Source organism: Oryzias melastigma, linkage group LG5, assembly GCF_002922805.2.
Source record: "Oryzias melastigma strain HK-1 linkage group LG5, ASM292280v2, whole genome shotgun sequence".
Lineage (NCBI taxonomy): Eukaryota > Metazoa > Chordata > Actinopteri > Beloniformes > Adrianichthyidae > Oryzias > Oryzias melastigma.
Genome location: NC_050516.1, coordinates 10435744 through 10459324, shown reverse-complemented (window position 1 = coordinate 10459324; position 23581 = coordinate 10435744). Strand labels below are relative to the sequence as shown.

General features: G+C 37.6%; 1 protein-coding gene across 5 annotated transcripts in view; it reads right to left on the bottom strand.

Moving 5' to 3' along the window:
- LOC112144798 (calmodulin-binding transcription activator 1) overlaps positions 1 to 23581 on the bottom strand; it is an 85372-nt gene that overhangs the window by 60109 nt on the left and 1682 nt on the right. For all 5 annotated transcript variants that reach the window (XM_024269580.2, XM_024269578.2, XM_024269579.2 and 2 more), the window contains exons 2-3: positions 22604 to 22699; positions 16360 to 16463 (exon numbers count right to left, since the gene is read on the bottom strand). In XM_024269580.2, the coding sequence (XP_024125348.1) occupies positions 16360 to 16463; positions 22604 to 22699 (200 nt within the window). The remainder of the gene's footprint in view (positions 1 to 16359; positions 16464 to 22603; positions 22700 to 23581) is intronic.

Here is a 23581-nt window from a genome sequence, read left to right as displayed (position 1 = left end):
CTAATTTGTTAACAGTTTGAAAATGCAAAAAAAAAAAAAAATAATACTCTGAACTCATCCTGAGAGAAAAACTGGGCGGCAGATCAGAAGATGTTTTGGCGTAACACAACTGTCTGACATATTTTTAGGTGGGTTTGGCTCGGCGGTGAAGCAGATTCTGAATTATTACTGATGGTTTGATTCCTGACCTTGTCTGTTGGCGTGTCCTTCAGTGAGACGCAGAAATCTATGTTGCCTTGGATGCAGCCACCAGTGTCTGTGAGTGGGACTGAAGGACGCTAAGGATGAAAGACTCTCCCAGATCAGAGGTTCCTAACCTGTGTTTGTCCTGTGGATCTCTTATTGTTATTTTCTGCAATGATCCATTATCCACTTATGATAAAACAACTTGAAAAAAGATAATTGGAAACATGTTTTCTGCTTTTGTCTTTAAATTCAGACTTTGAATATTTGAATTAAAAACACAGTTAAAAGCAAATGAAGGTCTGCTGATCGATCTATATAAATGTAGTCTTCACAAAAGTTTCTCTTTTAAAATTTGCTTATTAGTCCTGTTAAAACGTCACATACATCCAGAAGATGCTTAAGACTTCAGCTGCAAAGCAGACGACGACTTCAAATGTTTTTTCTTCTGTTATTGTCTTTATTTTACAACCAATTCATGATGCAATATCTTTACTAAGTTTGGTATATTTATGTTTTTGTTTTTCTTTTTTGTTTTTTCTGGTTAACAAAAGTTCTGTAATTTATTGCATTTAAAAATATTCCTTTTTATCAAATTCGCTTTTTAAGTTGAGTAAACCATCAACTCAAAACATTAAGTTAATAAAAACTAATAATTGCAGAACTTTTGTTAACTGATCTATTGTTTCAGTTTGTACAGTGAATATAATGTGAATAAACAGATTTCCAGGTAACGAAGAAGCACAAAGGTTTTTAAATCTTACTTATGGACAGTAATTCTCCCCTCTTGCATGCTGCCTAGAAGCACCTTTAGGAACACATGGATGGAAACCACTTTGTTTACATAAAGTATAAGTATAACTGACATATCTTAATTATTTATTTAATTTGCTAATTACAATATTTACAGAAGTGTTTAACTAACAAAATTTACAGTAAAATTTTCATCCTTTCCTTAAGAAAATGAAATAGAATACTGCCAGTGAAGTAATACATGCTTAACATTTCTTATAAAAAACAGATTTTTTTTTAAACTCTGTTTAAATGAATGTGAGCAGCCTTTGTTATGTAGATTGACTCTTCATTCACAGATCTTATTTTGAGTGGAAGCTTATCCAAATATCTATTTAAGATCCGCTCTGGAATTGTCCTAATTAGGGTCATAGTGGATGCTGGAGCCTGTCCTTGTTGAATAGAGACAAAGGCAATCAACCCCTGAGCCAATCACCTCAAACCACACGCTAACTTCTAAGAGTCAATTTAGAGTTCCAAATTAACCCGTTAAAGTCCCACTCCAGTTTCAAAGTGGTCCTCTTTTAATTATTATTGTGCCATTTTGAGCCATTTAAAAAAAAAAAGCATTTTTTAGGACAAAATTTGGGCAGCGCATCAGTCGTTCATCAGAAATGTACCTCTTCGTTGTAGGACCAGCTGTTGGCGCAGAGTAAGCCTGCATTCATTTCCCATCATCCCTTTGTTTACACCCCTGCTAGCTTACAGCCCCTCAACATTACCACTGCAACAAAAATGATTAGCTTTGAGCCAGTTGAAAGTGCTGCATTTTTTCATCTGCTCTTTATTCACAAGGATTTGAAAAAAAGAAATACTCAGAAATGCAAGATTCATTTCCTTTATATATGTCCTCAGTCATGAGAAAATTCCCACAAGAAGACACGTTAAAAACACAAAAATGGCAATTTTATTGGAGTAGGTCTTTAAGAATTTTGGTTATGGTGGCTGTGGAGCAGCTGTAGAGCGGTCAACCACTGATTGGAAGGTTGCAGGTTCGATAAGACATTGAAACCTTAATTTCCTCTAGTGCAGAGGTCTGCAACCTGCGGCTCCAGATGTGGCTCCTTTATCTCTCCATTGTGGCTCCAAATATAAAATCAGTCATGGAGACTGCTGACCCAGACATGTTGACCGTCAGAGTCAGCAGCTCCCCCTAACAAAAACTAAAAAGAAAACAAATAAACAAAGCCTGCAAACTAAGACTACCAAGATCCAACCCCAAACTAAAATAACAAAATCCAGAAGAGTAAGACTGCTGAGGACAAAGAGGAGAAAAAGAACAAACAAAATTTAAAAAAAAGAAAAATAAAATAACAAATTTTGAAAGTAAGGAATAGTTAATTAGCATTTATTAGCTTTAGATTATTTAAATGTATAAATTGATGGCTGAGCTGCACATAAATGATAAACTATGTTGACCTGAAGACGTCTTGTTTGATCAACTCTACCTCCAGAATGAACAGATTTATATGCAAAGCAAAACGTTTGATCTTTATGAGTTAAAAGCACATTTTATCTTATGGTGCACAACATTGGTTACTAGCTCTTCAGAGCTGCACTGAGATAATCCTGTTTTCACAGAGGATCTTTTAGTTTGAAAACAAGTCATTTAGGCTTCTGTCAAATGTAAAAAAATGAAAATAAAATAAAAAAAAATCACATTTTAAGAGATGCTCTTTTGATATTTTTGCTTTTTGCTCGTGCCAAAAAAATAGACATAATTTATGTTTATTAAAAAAAAAGAAGGTCATGAATGCAAACCTAAATTTCTTAAAGGCTAAAGTAAGACTATGCGGCTCCTTCTAGGTTCTGATCAGTAGAAAATGAGCCCAAATGGCTCTTCTACTGTTAAAGGTTGCCGACCCCGGCTCTGGTGGAAGGTTGGCGTCAGCGTTCGGCAGCGTAGCCGCCACACTGTGTGAATGGGTCACTAGGACTGTGACTGTAAAGCACTTTGAGCCTTCGAGGAAGGTAGAAAAGCGCTATACAAGTTTACGATTACTATATATGGAAAACATGCAAACCTCACATATGAAAAAGCGGCTCTCCAAGGTTATTTCACTCTACCTCATACAACATTATAATTACTTGGCTGCAGAAAATATGAAAGGTAAAATTAAGGAATGTAATTATTGTGAAAAATGCATCTGATGCATTTTGGATTCCAAAAAATGCAATGCTGTGAGTCTCTGTGTTAGTACACCAAAATACACTTTCTGCATTGAACTAAATTGAATCCACGCGGGACGTGGTTATTACAGCACAGAGATATTCATGGAAACAAAAAGTCCAGAAGAGTCTGCTGGTCATTCACTTCTTTTTGCTGTAAAACACATTCAGTCACATGCACCACACCCCCACACTTGCAGTAACACATCGCCACGGTTTAATATATTTTCTGTGTCTCCAGTTAACAATATTTTGTGTCAAATTATAGAGGGAAAGATAAATAGGGGCTGTGAGCAACATGGAGGAAAATATAGAAGATGCATGGCGTTGGGTAGGGAGGGGGGCAGAAAAGAGAAGAAAGAAAGAAAGAAAGTCAGTAAATCCCACCTCAGCCCCTAGATTTCACCGACTAGACTAGTAAAACCTGGTTAAGCCTAATTTCTTGCAAGCACACACTTGCAGAAATGTCTGCCTGACTGAAACTTGCTTAAATACTGCCGCGCTGATCCCAATAATCTGAGAATTCAAACGCTATGCACACATTTAATTTTCCCATTTGCAAATAAAAAGCTTGCTGGATAATTATTTTCAAGAAGGAAGTTATATCTCTGATTAGAATGAGTCTAATTAATTCTTTCCATCTCAGACGTTTGGTTCATATTGCCAGTTTGGTACATCTGCTTGGAATTTGAGTTGACTATAAGTCACAACAGACACAAAATGATGCTGGGTGTTAATTGGGCTGCGCTTGGCTCAGAGAGAGATTGAGAGAAAGATAAAGAGAAGGGGAAAAAGACAGAGGGTGGGAGAGTGAGAGCCTGGAGGACTAATTAGTGATTATAACTTGGCACTCTCCAAATATGAAATATTTCTTAGCCTAAAAGACAGTGGAAGAATTAAGGAGAAAAGACGAGGAATCAAGAACAGGGGCGCCGCGATGCCACGCCTCCGGCGCTGCATTTGCATAAATACACCATGTGTGTGTGTGCTGTTTTTATCCTGACCTCCCATTACACTCTATTTTACTCTTGCAAATTGCAGCAGCGCGGAGCTCAAAGTCGATTGGAGGCTGTGGGACACTCAAACAATGTTCATAAATATGTCAGCTTTTTAACAAATGCTGGCAACAATCTCTAGAAAATCACATTTCTGAGTTTTCCTGTTTTTTTTCGGCGACACGCTGAAACCCTGAGTCTCCCTCGGCCTTATGCGCTCCGGACTTTACAAACTAACATACAGAAGCCATAAATCAAGAACAGGCTTTACCAAAATGAAACATAGCAACCTGTCAGAGAGCTGCACTCCTCCTGTTTCCCACATCAATTCACCGCTGAATTTCTACACACTTTACAAACCAACATCCCTTCTCTCCAGATGCTGCTCTGTGATAACTGTCAATAAAAAATGTATTCATGAAGACAAAGTTGTGCTCAAATTAATTCTTGTGCACAACTCTTCCAAAAAATTCAACTTTTCTATGTCTTGAATACGAAATTTCTCCTTTTAACTAAATACGTCACGGGGTCACGCCTGAAATCAAGTCACAAAATATCGATTCTTCAAGTTGTGCACGTATGTTGAGGTTTATTTATTCATTTAAACAAGAATATAACATTTTTAGAAGGTTATTGTTCCCATAACAGGAAAATGCTGGACAAAGTACCAAATTACTGTAAGTGAATTCCTTTTGTCAGTAAAGGAACAACGTATCAAATTACAGTTTTAATTTTAGTAATTAATTTACAATTTCTAGACTACAGAAACCCTCATTACTTCATTACTCAGATTTTGGTGCAGCGAAGCCATCAGTGACAAATAAAATAAATTAATTTGAGTAAACAGTTGACTCTGACATTTTCTCTTGGTTGAATAAAACAAAACAGATACTAATAAAAAACAAAAAACAGAATTACTGACGCTTGTGCCTACATGCAAAGTGGATGATCAAAGTTAGATGAAGAGTGTAGAAATATGGACACATTTGTTAGGAATTTTGCAATTGGAGATATTCAAATTATTAGCATTTTTTTGAAAACAAAGACAAATCAATTTCAGTCTAGTACAAGTTTTGTCCTGGAGATGAACTGCATTTGCAACCTGTCTGTACACTATATAGGCTACCATACAATGTACCTTTCTTATTTTGTGGATTTTACAAGAGTATCTTGTTTGTGCTAGCTTTATTCCTCTGAGTATTAGTATGTGAGAGGAAAAACTAAAGTATTGAAAAGTGAATTACTTTTTAAATAAGAGAATAAATAAAGTAGTCTAAGTACAATTTCTTTCAGTAACTGAAGTAAAATAACTAAAGCTGGGTTTCCACTGACTATGAAATTGAGAAAATTTGATTTGCAATAATAAATTCGCCGGATGGAAACACGTCGATTTAGAAAAAAACTTGCATTATGAAAAAAAGTTTTGTGTTTGGAGGAAATGGTTTTAAGGCGTATCAGTGACTTGGCCAAGAGATCAGAAGTACATGTCATATTGATAAGGTTACGGTACACAAAAATATCAAACAAAAGGATGACTGTTGGATATTTACTGTATAAAATTTGAAGTTGAAATGCAATAAAGTGACGGTGATTTTTAAGAAGCAATATTACTTTGTATTGTAGCTTACATTGTGTATAGACAGGTTAATCATTGATTCTACGGCAGTGGAAAGCAGTTCATCTCCAGGACAAAACTTACATTTAACTGAAATGTTTTTGTCTTTGTTTTCAACAAATTGGAATTAATTTTAATATCTCCAGTGTCGAATGCCCCTAAAAATTCGTCTATATTTCTGCTCTCTTCATCTTACTTTGACCAATCTCTAACTCTGTAATAGAGCATACGTGTCAGTAATTTTGTCTTTTTTTGGTTTACTAAAGTGTCTTTTTTTATTTAACCAAGAGAAAATGTCAGAGTCAATTAATTTGTTTTATTTAGAAGTAATGAGGTAATGATGGCTTCTGTAGTCTAGAAATTCTAAATTAATTACCGAAATTTGAACTGTAATTCGTTACGTTACTCTATTACTGATGAAAGTAATTAAATTACACTAATATGTTACTTGTAATGAATTACCGCCAGCACTTATGTTGTATTCACATTTTTTTGCAAAGTTGTGCATGACTTTCTATCTTTCTGCAAACGTCTCTTAATGACAGTCATCTTACCCTGCAGAAGAGACCCCATAGTTATATCACTTTGCTTCATATTTCTAATTATTGACTAGAAAACAATGTTTAATGATGAGAAAAACTTGGTGATCCATTTGTTTTTCTCAGACTTTGAGCCCCCCCGGAGACAGCGCCGCGTGCACCGATGATTGTAAATGGTTCCTGACATTTTTCCTCATAAGCGTCTGTCCTTCAACTATCGTTTGTCTCCTCTGTCAAGCATGACTGGCATCTCAAGCAGACTGACAACTTGTCATGTCTCTCCTTCCACCTTTAGTTGGCTTTACAAAAAATAAATAAATGAAAAAAAAAAGAAAAAGCTGCTTGTGTTACATTTTCACCATCAATCATACAATTAGCAAAACACGCACACAGACACGCGTAATCTGTTTTCATGGCAACACCTGCCCTGGATACGCACACGTCAGAGAGCCGATGGTCTAAAACATATATAATTTTTGATCCCCTTCTCATTCAGTTGTGTTGGTGTCATGCTGCAGCACAGCCAGACGTGAGCGTGTGCGAACTGTCAACGAGCCTGCCTTTACACTATAGAGAGACAGAACTGTACCTTTCTACCTTTCTTTTATTTATTTATTTATTTACACGTTAGAAACAAAAACTACCAGCTTCGTCTCATTTATCGCCCCCCCATCCAGCTGAGGAACATGTGGAGCAGAGTCACGCAGACAGGAGAGGCATCTGTGATGATCTGAAGATGGTAGCGGCGCCTTTGAGAGTTGCATGGTTTACATCATTTTGGGAGATGCTGTGAAGCTGAAGCATTTAAAATCCGCATTAAGCACAGTGATGGGATTTTTTACAGTGTTTGTCTGTGTGAGCGCCATAGCTGGAATTAAAGCTTTAAAAAAACAGCATTTTATTCTTCTCAGTCTTGAATTGAAGACAAAGCAGTAATTGTATGTTCCTATCCGTGAGAATCCCAAAAAGTTTCATGAAATACCGTCTAATACTTCTGAAGAAGTTAACAAAACCACAAATAATGAATGTAAAGCACAGGCTGTACCATAAATCCATCCACCTGAGTTTGGTTTGTTATCTAAAACTTGTCCAATGTCTATTACCGTGGATAGATACACATACACCCCCAATCTATTATTGAACAAAAGGCTCACGCCTCCGCTCAAGCCTTCAGGGAGGAATCCATCCCTCCATCCCAGAATAATTTCACACTTCAGTAGATACACAAAAGAGAGAGCGAGGGAGAAAGAGAGAGCACAAAAAAAGGACAGAGAGATGAAGAGAAAGAACGATGGGAGTCGATGGGTCAAAAAATGTATGGGGGTCACGGCTCAGCGCCCGTGTAAGACGGCGGCGTCATGAGAGGCCATGCACGGCAAAACAGAGATCAAAAGATCATATGTAATTGAACGCACGTCAATGAAAATGTCTTATTTAATAAAAACAAAATGCGTCTTTTCCTGTAAAGATGTAAATGTTTGGATCGGCCACGCCCCCTTTTCCTTCTCATCACACTGGCGACGGGAAAAGCTTTATGTCTCATGACATGCCCACACCCCTCCACACTCCATACATAGATCTACATAGATTATCATTCATTAAACATCTGTGTCATTAAAGTGTGCATTAATGTCAAACGATAGAAGCCTGTGAAAAATTGGGGGATACTCATTAATCTGCTGTTAGATTTCTATCAGATGAAAGTCGTGGAATTGGATTGACTATCTTGGATCAGTTTACTGGAGTTTATGTGGACTGACTTGAGTCCAAACACCACAACTGACTGCTGTTCTGAGGGATTTGTGCTGACGTGCTGGTTTGGTATTTTCCTGGCAGCTCTTTTCCCTCAAATTGTCATAAACTCCAACATGTCCCGCTAACTTCTGAGGAATCCTGGGATGTAGCTGTTGCTTCTTTTAGAGGCTTCTCTGACAATTTGCAGTTGGGATAAACTGGGCTAAAAGATTTTGCTCATGACAGATGGATGCATTTCCGATTGTGCCTTTAACTTTCACCAGATTACGGACAGTTTTTAAAACCTCTCACCAATAAAAACTGTATTTTTAGGGTTTCTAACATCTTTTTTTGGGGGGGGCTTTTTCTGTTAATGGAGGACACGTATTAAGAAAATCAAGCATTTATGACTATTTATCTATTGAAATTGTTGTGAATCAAGAGCAGACAAAAAAAGAGCTTATTTCTGATGTAGAAAATACAACGGCGAGGGGAAGTGGGTCGGGGTTGCTCCACTTGAATTGTCCCGCCCACAATTCAATGGCTAATTTCTAAATCTCTAAACTCTGTTCTATAAAATGACACATATTTCTGATTTTGACTAAGTAATATAATTAAAAGACCACTGGGAGCGCTTTTAAAATGGAACTTTGAAGTCCTGTACTCAATCTTTATGTTAACTTCCACCTACAATCTAGGGTTGGGTATTGATAATAATTTCCAGAATCGATTTGATTCAGTTCAATTCACCAGAGCCTGGATCAATTTTTCCTGATTCCTCCCATGTACTCACTTTAATTTGATTCAATTCAATTTTGAGTTTACACATTTATACACATTTGTTTAGAAATACATTAATAATCTACTGTATAATTTGAATATATTTATATTAATCTGATCCAGTTCACATACTGTAAATGTATCAGTGAAATAATGAGATTGTTAATATCATCCAGTGTTACATGGATTCTCTAAAGGAGAAGTTCTAACTAAAATGTTCATTAACATTGTAAACATTGTTCTGCTTCTCCAGGAGGACGTTTCCGTTTGGCCACTAAGTGGCGATAATGCTAAAGCATTACTCCTTATTCCAGAAGAATAAGAAAGAATGAACAAAAAAACAGTGATTCAAACCACAAATTGTTACTTTAAAAATATTTCCTTAAAAGAGTTTGGAAAATTCATGCCTTAGTTTATAAAAATGTTCATTTAGTCAGCAATGTATGTTTAGATCGACTGAGTATTAGCATCAGCCGTCCAATGGGAAATCCAAGTATACGTTAGCATCAAGCTAGCAGACTTTAGCTTTATGTTCTAAATCGATCAATAGTTTTATGGATCAGTTACTGATCTTTAAGCCCAGATCAATTCAAATCGATCTTGTCAACCCAGCCCTACTGCAATCTGTTCAAACTTTGCTATGATGGAGGTCTGCACATCTGCAGAGGCTACATCAATTTTGTTCCATTTTTAATCCCAACAGGAAAAATGTAGGAGTTCGTGCGGCCAAGGTTTTTCCATTTTTCTGTTTTCTGAACTCCAGCAACTACGTAAAACTTTAATTGTTTGGCTTATCTTTTTGTTTAATAGGTTTGCAATATTTTTGTGTTTAAATCTTACAAAACCTTACAGTCAGTTTTACAATATCAAATTAATTTCTACTTGTGTTTTCCTGGTTTTTCTTTGTAGCTGTTTAATAAAATACAAGAAAAATTAAAGATGCTTTTATTACAGGTAATTACCAAAGGAGAAATCATTTTATGTTTTCCTAGAAAAAACTCTTTATGACTTTTTAACACAACACTAACTGTAGTTAACTCTTGTTTTTATAGAATAATATGTGCACTCCCTCTCTTCCTTTGTTTAAGGGCGCTGGAGTCACCTGTGACTGAGTGAAGGTGAATCCTGATGCATACGCTCTAAACTCATCTCCACCTACACAGACATAAACCCATCCCTATAGTCAGTATAGACCAACCGATGCGCTCAAAATACTTTGATTCTCAATACAAGTAAAAAAATACAGAATACAAAGTGTTTTTTTCGTGTCACAAGTTAAACATCAGCCAATGGAACAAACAGAATTTGATTTGGTAAGATTTCTAAAAATAAGTTTGGATTTTCTACCCTTTAAAGACAATATTATTCATGAAATTAGCTATAAACTCTCATATTTAGGTACATTACTCTGTTAATTGCAAATATTATATCTCAAAATAGGTGTGTTTAGCTAAAAAAAAAAAAATAGTTTTAAATCTTTAAAGTGGGTCTATTTATGCATTTTATCCCCTAAGCTATTGTAAGTTATCTAATAATCTCTATTTCTGAACCATAATCATCTTCAAAGTAAGATTAGAATAACATGTTTCTAGTTCTCCTAAATCAATCAAATGGTTAATTGAAATGAACCATCATAAATAAACGTTTGCTTTAAAAAAATAAAAAATAAATAAATTATATATATATATATATACTGTATATATTTATTTGGAAGAACTGAAGATGTTCAAGATTCATTGATTTACATCTTACTGAAGAGTTTTTGTGAGTTTTGTTTCTTGTCAAGAATAATAAGATATTTAAATGAGAAATAAGACAAATATTCTCTTTAAGATGTTGAGTTTTTGCTGTGTGCTCATGTATTCAATCAAACACACAGCTATAAATCCTTTTTCACTTGTTGAAATTTACCCAAAACTCACATAATGAGAAGGTGAGTGCATCAAAAAGTTTGAAACACTGTAAAATTATCCTAGATTCCACCTGGAGCATCTTTTTAACTTCAGACAGGTTAAAGATGGGGGGCTGTCAAAGACCCCCCGCCTCATTCTAGCGTCGGAGAATTCAGTGATGGAGAAAATTCCCTGTTTTCCCCCTTTAGGATTGCTGCTTTGCTTGTGTTCTAAATTTAGAATTTAAGTGTCTACCTAGTGTGAAGAGCTCACTTTCATCTGGATGAAGAAAGCAGTTTTGCTGAGTTTAGCTCAGTCTAGACAGCACTGGTGTGAGAAGACTCAGATGAACTCCCCCACCACCAGATTAGATTACTAACTACCTGACAGGTAGACCACATGCTGAGAGACTGAAGAGTGGTGGATCTGGGGTAGAGGGACATCTGAGTCTGTCCACAGTTTGTCTGTAGTTGTTTGGTGGTGCAGAAATAGTGATAAGTTGAACACTACTTCCATCCAAGATGAAGGAGACAGAGGCCTGGAGGCTCACTCTCCCAAGAAAATGTCAGAAAAATAAAATCGGGTAGTTAACATTTCTTGAGAAAGCTTTAAACTGAATCTTAAGAAAGTAAAAAGATCCTTGTGGAAAAAAAATCTTGAATTTTATGATTGTTTTATGTATTTCAAGGGGCCTGTTTTGACGGTGTATCTTCGATTAATTGATTTGAATCCATTTAAGTTTAAAAAAATCAATAATCGATTCATAAAAATAGAGATCAATTTAGCTTATAAAGCTAAAGTCTGCTAGCTTGATGCTAATGTTAGATGGAATTTCCCATTGGACGGCTAATGCTAACACTCGGTCGACCTAAACATACATTGCTGACTAAATAAACATCTTTATTTACTCACAGACATGAATTTTCCAAACTCTTTTAAGGAAATATTTTTAAAGTAACCATTTGTGGTTTGAATCACCGTATTTCTTCTTCTTGAGAAAAGTGTAATATGACAGAGCAATCACCACCTAGTGGCCAAACTAAAACGTCCTCCAGGAGAAGCAGAACAATGTTTCCAATGTTAATGATCTGAACATTTTAGTTAGAACTTCTCCTTTAGAGAATCCATGTAACACTGGATGATATTAACAATCTCATTATAACATTAATTAATTTTACAGTATGTGAACTGGATCAGATTAATATAAATATATTCAAAACATATAGTAGATTATTAATGTATTTCTAAACAAATGTGTCTAAATGTGTAAACCCAAAACTGGATTGAATTGAATTGAGAGCATTTAAAGAATCTGAAAAATCTGAATCGAATCAATCCAGGCAAAAGCAATTTGAATTGTTTCTGAAAATTATTATCGATACCCAGCCCTAATCTTACTTTGTAGTTGTCGAAGTTGTCACCAATTTGCAACTCCAACTAATTTCACACCATCTTCAACAGAAAAGTCAATAAATTTTTCTATTCATTGATTTATTTATCTGGTTTATTTCAAGCTTATTGCTTGCACAGGAGTGGGAACAAGTAAACTTAAATAATCCCACCTCTTCTTAGTAACCAAAATTTACAGTTTTGCATAGTTCTTGTATTTCATTTATTTTATTGATTGCTTTTGTATATTTTATTGATTGTAACTGGAAATAAACACAGGCATGATGGGGTTAACAAGGAATTTAGAGTAAACTAAAGACATATCTGAGTTTTTTTTAGTATCATTTTAGGTCAAATCCAATAAAAGATAATACAGGAGGGTTTTTTTATGCCTACAGAAAAAATATTATGTTCGATAACTCATTACAATTATTTTTAATCGCTGGCTTGACATAGTGGAACATTTTAATTTTCCTTCGAGGATCAATAAAGCATGTTTTAATTGAATTTCTATTGATATAAGCATCACATGAAAGGTTTCTTAAAAACATCACAACTGTGTTACATCACATTCTGCCATGAACATAAAAAATAAAAAGCCCTTTAAAGTGTAATAAATTGTTTTTACTACAGATAACACACCAAATATACACCTGCTGCATTTGGCAGCGTTATAAAATAATCTAGGACTCTGCACATGCCTCAAAGACACATTCGAATACATGGGGGGGAAAAATACATACATGCAGTACATGTGCAGCGGGAACGCACTCGTCTCCCACTGACAAGAGAAAAAGAGGAGCGGCAGACACAATGGAGAGTTTTAGTATGCAGAAAACTTGGTGCCTGCTTGGAATCAGAGCTTTGAAAGAATCCCCTATGGGATGCCCAACCTCCTCCTGAACTGAGTTTGTACCTCCTCATCAGAGAGACAAGCGTGCAGAGGTGTGCGGTGAATACGGGCATGTGTTGGGAGGGAGGGGGTTATGAAGGGAAAGTGATATGGAGGAGAGGAAATTGGTGAGACTGCTGGAGACGGGAGAGAAACGCAGCAACAAGGTGCTGTCCTCTGGCCGCTCTCACGCACCCTCCATTCATGTGAACACGCTAATCAGTGAGCAGCGTTTTTAACTCTAAATATGACCTTCATTGAGATGGATCACATGAAAATGCAACGACTTTCCGGAGAGAAAAACCACCAGCCAAATAAGCTCTGCATTGCATAATAATGCTGGAGTTTGTAATCAATAACAAACACGCATCTTTAGTGGAGTGCACATGGAGAAAATGTCTCAGCAGTGGCCAACCGCATCACAATGGAAGGAACAAACCACCAGCGGAGAGCTGCGCCATGCATAAACAAGGAGCTATCGACAATAAACGCCTCAATCTATTTCCACCCATCAAACTTTTTCCTGAGCAAACAGAGTCGGGAGACATTTGGAGAGCTTTTAGCGTCCCAAAGGTTCAGCACTAGATCATCTTCGGCCAAAGATTTGTCCCTCGCTGGTTGATTCTGATAGTCTGCTTGACTGGCAGCAGAACTTCACTGATCTGTCCTCACTGCAGGTTTGATGCTAACCTTGCCTCAGGCCAGCAGTATTTCGGTCTGGTATTAATGAGTCATAGCTCAAAATTTGAAAAACTTAGAGCCAACATTCAAGTTTAATGACCAAACATAAACTTCTTTTATAAATATGTAAAACTGTTAACTGCAATTGTTAATTTAAGGTGCCGCTAACTTATTATTTGAGGGAAAACCAAATCCACCGCAGAAGGAAGATCTTTGAAACAACTTTGATTTTAATGAACACCATTTTGCACTGTTTTGTTAGTCGAATCCACTTAGATTTGACTAAAACCTTTAAAGTCCCACTCTGATCATCTTTTGATCCATTTTCAAAGCGTTTCCAGGGGTCTTTTAACTATGGTTATGCTGGTTTCAGCCAAAATCAAAAAACACATTGTATTCTTGAACATATTCTCTGCAGGAGTTTATTTGAAGTTCAATTCTGAAGTACGCCCGCCACCACTTCCCATCATCCATCAGTTACAAGCTTTCCCTCAACCTTACAGCCCCTCATACCCCCAACCTAACATTATCAATGCAACACAAATGGCAAGCCAAATCAGAGCTATTGATCCATAGAGTTATGAGCTAGACTCCAGCTCAGACAAGGAAAGCAAAGACGTTCATGGATCTATTTAATTGCAAATAGATGCATCAGAGCTTGTGAGGTCGCCCAGCATATCTTCTACATCCATCCATCCATCCATTTTCTGAACCTGTTTTGTCCCTTTTTGGAACACAGAGGTGCTGGAGCCTAACCCTGCCACTCGTGGGCGAAGGCAGTATTCCCCCTGGACAGGTCACCAGTCTGTCGCAGGCAGACAAGATGGCGACTGAAAATTATTAGCCGGAAGGAAGTCCAGCACCTAAACATCACTCTTAGGTCCAATCCGAATTCTTCCCCTCTCCCTTCTCCTTCATTTATCCCTCCAAACGGAGAGTTATGAAAAAATAGTGTCTCATATTTTGGACGTCACTTTCGTTCTATGACGTCACCAATAATCGCTGGTCCGCTAGCTTTAGCGCAGAGCTTCCAGTGCTGGAATATACATAACAGCAGTTTTATAACTTTAAAAAGGCCATGCTACAACAAAAAGTCATTACTTACATTTAAACGTAAACGTCTGTGGTTCAGAGAACACCCACGTAAAGAAAAACGCTTCTCAGTGCGACTCGGTTTAGACTCGAGACGGGGACTCTATATCCCTCCGCCTGGAGTGACTTCCTTTTCAAATGGAAGGTCGGGAGAAGGGAAGAATTCCGATTGGGCCATAGTTTCAGAAATATAAACATTTTTGTTGATGTCTTTTTTAAATGAATAAAGCATTTGCCCTCTTTTTGACACATTTTAAGCTTATCCTGAACACTAAACTTTTTATTCACTTTAAAAGGTTTTAATAAAGTGGCTACAACTCTGAAATCTTGTTGAATTTCCGGCTAACAATTTTTGGTAATTTCCGTTTAACGATTTTCAGCCACCATCTTGTCTGCTACCAGGTCCTCTTGGTTGCAGGGGCAATTTAGAGTATCCAATTAACCTAATAAGCAAGTTTTTGGACAGTTGAAGGAAGCCGGTATCCCAGGAAAAAATCCACTCATGCACAGGGAGAACAAGCAAACTCCACACAGAAAGGTCCCCCATTAGCGATTCTGTTTCAGGTCCCCCAGTCGAACGGGGCCTTCCTCCTGTGACGCACCGCCGTGCCACAGTGAATATTTTCTATGTCACAAATACAATTTTTATCCAACTGTAGTTTTTTATCAGCCCCTAATTTACAGCAATTTAAATAATAAATACTAAAAAATGTAAATGTGAGCTCAGTTTTCTCATACATGTCCTCCATCATGAGAAAAATGCTATAATAACCTGTTAAAAACATCAAAAATACAATTTTCCTTGGATCCTAAAAGTCCTTATCGTCTGTTTCTATACAAAGGTGTGCTCTATTTCCACAATACGACCCTGATAACACAAGTTGAACATATTTTAAATTGAGTGGAACGTATAGAGTGAAAACAGATGAACACGTTCTGCCACCAGAATGACCAGATGTCATGCTTTAGTAGTAAAGCCAAAACAACAAGCAGCGCCCAATTAAATAACCACTCACACTGTACATTATGACAAGTCTAACAATGAGCCTGACAGGCTAATAATTGTGTTTTTTTTCTGTTTTTATGCTCAGTTGGCTGCTTGTTGTTCAGTTGAGACATTACTCTGCGCCGGGAATTTAGTCAGCCTGCTGGAATGAATAGATTTAAAACTTTTATTTTGAAACAAAAGTCACTAATTCCAGTTTAATGCAAAGTCTCATCGCATTCAAACACCAGTGGATGACTTTAATTTGTTCTAAATTTATTGTAAAGAACAAATGTAAAGATTTTGACATGAAAAGAAATCATTCCAACCTTGATTTTATCAGGCAAAGATAAACTCTTGAGATGTTTGGGCTACAAAGCAGAAGGTGAAGTTAATGTGGCAAGTTTTTTTTGCTGCATTTAATAAATTTTTATTTTGTTCATTTCCAAGTGTCAAGGTTTTAGTGCCTCATACTAAAAAGCTCTCATTGTGTTTGTTTACTTCCCTGTCATCTTTAAATGTGTCATTACTTGGCGATGACTCATCCGCAAATATAAAAAGCGCCACAGCTCATCCCGCTGCCATGGATATTTCCCTCCCGTGTGCGCGCCTCCTTCTTACCTCGTTGGTGTTCCAGCGATGGCGCTCCTTGGGAAGAGAGGAACACTTGGGTAGACACTCCAGCAGCTTCTTCGGAAGGTAGATCTTTAACTGCCCAGGCTCATCTGGAGAGGTGGAGGGGAATCAGGGAAAGCTCGAGTCAGATAAGAGATGCATGGCTATTGGAAAGTCATTTGAACACAAAGACACTGCGAGCATTGAATACCAAAGTCCTGGCTGTTAGCCGGATACAATCCTGATAAACTTTCACCGAGTGGACCCTCTAACGGTTTAATGTGACCATAAACAAGGCTTGTTGTGTGAAAGATTTGTTCAGCCCCATGAAAGAATAAATCTAATTAAATTTAATCCATCTTGTAGTCCGGTGGGATATTTCTAATTTAACAGAAATACCACAGAGGAATTTTTGGCATAACGACAAAATAAGATATCAGTTTTGGAGTTTAACTGGCCCAAAATACAACTTAAAAAAGAAACTCAAATAAAAATCCTCTTTTTTCTCATGATGGAGGACATATATAAATTGAAAAAGATTAAAACTAAATCCACGGCTTAATGTTCAGGTTTGTGACGCAGGTCGTTTCATCTCGTCGAGGAACTAAAAACTTTTCACTCAGTTACAAAGATGTATTGTTCCTAAGCTAGAATATAAACGTTCTCCATTTGTTATCCTGCAGTATTTTTTTAATCAATATTTGAATATTTTACTTGTGAATTGATAATATTTACACATTCAGTGCGGTTTGGGTCACGTGTAACCTGCTGGTCCAATAGAAGAGCGGTAATTTCCAAGATGGCAGCGAATGTGAGGAGGAAAAGACTCCTAAAAATGAAGTGTTACAGATTTTTAAGAGTCCCAAATAAAAAAAAGGAGTTACATTTTTTTTGTCATTTTTATAAAGAAAAAAATAAATAAAAATGCCATAAAACTTTGAATTGTTTGTCAGTTTACCTGGACTGATGTAATTTTTTTGTACCCTTTACTTAATGGATACTCTTTATTATGACGCAGTATTAGATCCAGTTTATAAATAAAAATATATTTTATTAAATAACGACATTAAATCTTGTAAACTTATGAGAAAAAAGTAATAACAGTTAAATTACAAGAATAAAGTTGTATATTTATGACATGAAGTAGAGAGGTGAGCCTGCAGCCCAACCAACTCGGGATCGACAAAGGATCAACAAAAACACTCCAATTCAGATAAATCCACTCGCAGACAAATAGATCCATGAACGTCTTCATTTTCCTCATCTGAGCTCAAAACTGTACGTCTGCGTAGCTCCGATAGTGCTCACCCTTTTTTTTTAGCTACACTAATGTTAACTTGTGAGGTGATATAAGCTAGCGGGAGAAAGTAAACAAAGGGCTGATGGAAAATTGGAGCGATGTGTATCAGTAATTGGAGTAAATAAATGAAATAAATTGAGCACAGAAATTGAAAACGATATCAAGTACATAAAAAAACAGTATAATCAATGTCTATGTTACGATCCCAACCGAGGGGAGGTATTGTGATCATTTTACACTCCTGGTTGATGTTTGGATTTTTGTTCTTTTCTCCACAATCTTGTCTCTTTGTATCCTAAATCAGACGAATGTTTTGTGTTTTTCTTTTTTACTGATTGATTTAAGTGGTTAAAAAGGGGCAGACAACATAACTCTTTCTCCATTCTGCCCACTTTTCTTTTTTTTATGTTTGAGTTTCCAACTCGTGGTTGCATTGTATGTTTTTCCTTTTATTGAATAAAAATGAAAATTAGCCGAGACTAACTGCTGCAGAAAATATGTCTTAAAAAAATAACCCAGGCTTTTTTGATTTTGACGAATAGCTGTATAATCAAAATTAAAAGACCACTGGTTAGATTTTACAATAAAATATAAATAGTTGGAGTGGGACTTTAAATGTTTAGATAGATTTCCAATCATTGTTTCCTGAAAAACACAAAAAGCATTCTCAAGGAGACGACAGAACCAGACAAAAATATCCAACTATAGTCCAGTTTATCATGTGTCAATTGAGCAACTTTTAGACAGCAGAGAAAAGAAAAAAAAGAAAAAACACCTGAGTCCATCCGAAAAAAGATTTGGATTACAGAGAAACCATTAGCATACATTATCCATGCATCTGGGATTGGTAAATATAAAGGCCAATCACAGGGGTATTTCTTATCCCCTTTAAAAGCAATGCTCTCCCTACAGTGTTGCACAGAGAGTTTGGTAATGGAGTGCAGAATCCCAAAATAGCCGCTCCTGCGAGGAAACTATTTTTGTACAGGAGTTGGATAGTCGCAAGCTGAGGGCAGGTGATGTTTAATTTGAAGTTCAGTTTATGTCTCTGGACATCCTGACAGTCCTGGGAGGGTGTTAAAGCACAGTTTTATTTGGAATCCTGGTGAGCCGAACTACATCTCGGGTGAAAACAAGTTAACTTTTACCTCCTTGGCTTCATTTCACTTCAAGAGTCTGGAAATATGAGTCTATGAGAAGCGGTAATATATCCATTATCCTTGCAGAACGAGATCAGCACTGATGCAGCAAACAATGACTGCCGAAAAAAAAGAAAATTAAAAGAAAAAAAACAAGGAAATGACATCCACATTAGGGGATATTTTCTTCCTTTTGAGTGTTTGTGAGAGCGTGCCCAACGGTTGTGCTGCTTAGAAGTCAAAGGGAGCGAGCACTCAAAGGTTTTTGATAAGCGTTTGAGTAGAGGGCGTCAATTCATGGCTCCCCGGGGATGACAGGAATTATACTGTACCTGAGGGCTGACAACAGAGCCGGAGAAAACAGAGATAGGTAAGGTAGGAGGGTCACAGTGGAAGACAGAAAGACAATGAGCCAGAGAGATAGAGTTAATAAGGAAGAGGGAAATTTGAGGAGAGTGAAGAAAGCCTCCCAAGGTAAGAATTTAGGAGAACTAGAGATGAAACAAGAGCAGAAATGTAGAAGGACAGCACCGAGGTCCGCGTGTGTAGTCGGTGTGTGTATTTAAGGAGGTCTCTGGGCATGTGTGTTTGTCTCGGTGAGAAGTGTGTTCAGGCACGTATGCTCCCCCTAATCAATTATGCATTTATTAATAGAAGGCCTGAGAAGACAGAATTTCAAACAGCTGAACTGTGCAGCAGCTTAGTTAAACAGCTGAATGGTGCAGCTTAGTTAATGCCTAATTTCTTTTTTAGCAGCACTCCAGCCTCTCTGCTATGAATGCCAATCAGCGCATAAACCCCACCCCTACCGGCGATAACCCCCTCCCTTACCCGGCTGTTCTAAAGAATTCTCATCAGAGCCTCGCCTTTGAAATGTACCAGAACCACCACATCAAACAAGTTACACATGCGCATGCACACACATGCTTAGAAAACCGGCCCACACAGCCCGTCGATCAAAGAGTACACATCCGCTGTATTTGTCCCACAGAGGCGTTTTTTTTCCACCGGTGACCTTGGTGCTGCCATTCTTTTGGAAGCACACCTTTGTGGACATCCTAACTCGTCCTCACGTTTGCTCTGCTTATGAAACATTTTTAAAGAAGCTCCACCGCTAAAGAGGGTTTTTCTAACAATCCCGAGCCACAGAAGTGATGAGACACACCCCAGGTGCAATTGTCGTTTCCATCTGTTTCTAACGGCTCTCAGCAGAGCTGGTACGACACGGAAAAAAGCTCCACATTTTGGGGTTTTTAACTACCAAAGAAGATGACCTGCCATGAAACAACAGAAAACGACATAAAAGTGTTTCAAACTTATTCATCTGAGCCTCCTAACTTCACATTCTGGCTGTACACGGACCCCCTCGCTGCCTTGCAAATCTACTGAAAAGAGTTCAAAAGTGTGACAAAGCCTGAATGCTAATATCAAACTGATGGGCTCATTAAGTCATATGTGCTGTAAAAAAAAGCGCAAATGCTCAGCCAAAGTTAACATAACTCTGGTATCCCATCAATTGCTTTCATTTAGACTGCAACCACACAGAAGAGCCACCTCCATCTGATGAATATTTTACCTCATAAAACTGTCATCTGCATATTTAACACAGAAACAAGTCAATGCCCTTGTGAGATGGCTGTCAGTTAATTATAAAACTCTCCTCAGTAAAGAGAGGGGAAAATGCTCCAAATGCAACTCTTAGCACTCCCCCCATTGATATTAGGAGGCATCAGGGGAAATTTTCACATTTCTACCCCCCTTTTTTCAGGATGAAATTAATGTGACAGAAAGGAAGGCTCATTGCGCAGCAGCTAGATAGAAGGATGGGATGGAAGGCAAGAGGGAGAGTCGAGGTGGGGAGGCATATAACACGGGATGAGGGAGAGTGCTGGGAGAGGGAGGGAGGGGAGGACGAGGAGAGTGTGGGGCAGGGGGGAGAAGGCGTAGAGAGAGATGGGCGAGCATGCTAATTTTTATCATTCTGCTGATAAACTTTTCCTCCAGTAATCCTCCGGCTGGGACGTGAGAGCAGATAAGAGACAAGAATAGGCTCAGGAAGTCTCCGCTTATATCAAACAGTTAGTCCAAACAGAACCCGCACTGCTATTCTACTCTATTCTGTTCTATTCTATTCTATTCTATTCTATTCTATTCTGATCTGTTCTATTCTATTTTAAAAACTAACCACTGTTTTATCTCTCTAGTGATAAAAGATCATATGTCATTCCAAACAGTAATTATATTCTATTCTATTTTATTCTATTCTATTCTATTCTATTCTATTTTAATTCAAAACACAAACAATCTTTTTTATGATTTTCTGAAAGTGATCTTGGGTAAAACTCATTAGGTATTCTAAGCAGAACTTACACTTCTATTGTATTCTATTCTATTCTATTCTATTCAAAAATCAATGTTAAGATTAGCTTATTAGTTATTCTAAATAGAATTTACACATCTATTTTATTCTATTCTATTCTGTTCTATTCTATTCTATTTTAATTCAAAACACAAGCACTATTTTTATGATTTCCTGAAGTGATGTTGGGTAAAAACTCATTAGATATTCTAAGCAGAATCTATTCTGTTCTATTCTTTTCTATTCTATTGTATTCTATTCTATTCTATTCTATTCTATTCTATTCTATTCTATTCTATTCAAAAGGCAATGTAAAAAACATGTCATTATGAATGGTGAGAGCAGATCATTAGTTATTCCAAACAGAACTTGCACTTCTTTTCTATTTTTTTTCTATCATGTTCTATTTTTTTCAATTCTATTCTTTTTCAAAACACAAACACTCTTTTCATGATTGTGTAAAGTGATACTGTGAGCAGCTCATTAGTTATTCTAAGCAGAACCTCCTATTCTATTCAATTCTAATCTAAAACACACTATCTGTTATTGTTTGAAGTGTAATTGACATTAGCTCATTCGTTATTCTAAACAGAATTTACACATCTATTCTATTCTATTCTATTCTATTCTATTCTATTCTATTCTGTTCTATTCTATTCTATTCTATTCTATTCTGTTCTATTCTATTCTATTCTGTTCTATTCTATTCTATTCTATTCTATACTAAAACCCCGACACTCTGCCTGTGATCGTCTGAAGCGATATTGAGGGCAGCTCATTTGCTGAAGTGTCAGTGCTTTGGGTGCTGGTGTCAGGTCCCCAACAACCCCCCATCCCGACCAACGCGCCCCCACCATCTGACAGAGCATTGGGCTTGTTTGCTTCAACGGAAATCTCTTTATTTGTTTTTAGTTTGTCCCCTTCACAGACACACATCTGTCCCTTTGGTCTCTGGGATCAATAGTCATTGTCTTTATGCTAACACACCCAAGCTACCGCACACACACAAACACACCCCCACACACACAAGGCTGGATTACACACTTCATCTCACTTGTAGTTTAACAAGCCCCATTGAGGATTATAGATACATAATAGCAACTGGACAGATTAGATATGACAATAAACTACTGATAGCCAAAGTGAGGCCGGCCTTCTGTATGGATATTTGTGCGCTAGTGCTAATAGTGCGCATGCACGGATAAACATGAAGTGTGACAGAGCTGAACTGGGATGACGTCTCAGCAGAGTAACAGAGACATAGAGGGTGTGAGGGTCTGCATGTGTGTGTGTGTGATCTGTCACAGGGCAGACCAGAAGGAGACCTCAGTTCCCACATCACATCATTCTGCCAAAAGGCTTTTACTCCCAGAGTCATGGTGTGCAACAGAAGAATGAGTATGCGGCACTTAAACGCAGACACAAATGTGTGTGTGTGTGTGTGGCTCTTACTGTTGGCATCAGTGTCATCATTCTTGGGAGGGGTGTGTCCTGTGTAACCAACAGCAATCCTGACCGTTCGCTCTGGATTCCTTATCTTCTTCAGTCCTTCATTGAGGGCAAACAGGAAGAAAAAAAAAACACAGACACACTTTAGATTATGGTTACGCCAGCAGTCAAACCTCTTACAACATCCCCTCTCCCAGAAACCCAGAAACCAAACTCCAAGAGATATGCCCTTTTTCCCCTAATCCACTAACTTGAATCCATTGTGTCCCCTGATTGATTGGCCACAGCAGATACGCTGCCTCCATGCGTGTGACTAACTTGTACCCAGCTTTAGTTTCTCTTCTCTCATCATTTCTCTGTTTCCCTGACCACTGTTGCTATGATACAAAGTAGACCAACCAGTGCAGAGGGAGATGGTCTTCCAGGCTATATGGTGGATGATGTTCTGCTGCTCAGCACCACACACACCTAACAGTTGATGGAGAGAGTTGGTGGAAGTGTCCCAGCTTCGTAGCCCGGCTGAGACTGCTAGTATACAGCAGGGATAACCCTCAAATATTTGCTAATTTATCAATTCCGTCTGCACAGAAAAAAACTGTTATTTTATTATTTCTCTTTTTAATTTGAGCTTCTTGTAGAACTACCACCTCTGTCTCATCTGCAGCCGGAGCTTTCACGCGATGGGACTCTCAACCCACGGCCTTCCCTGTGCTTCTGGCAACACGCTACACACGGGCTCGCACGCATGTATGTGCATCTGCCTTAAAGTGCGTGATTCAGAAATGTGTGATCCTGCTTGTTCATGTGAGCAAGAATTGCCCCACGGAGAAATGCTGCTCAGCATTGCTCCCTAGTGGGGAGAGCGTTTAAAACTCTTTAAAAATAAAAAGAAATTTTGATTTTAGGATTGTTGCAACCTCCTTAAAAATAAAAAGGGATGCTAGTCTTGAAGCAGTGAGCTCAGACAGAGAGGATGCTCTC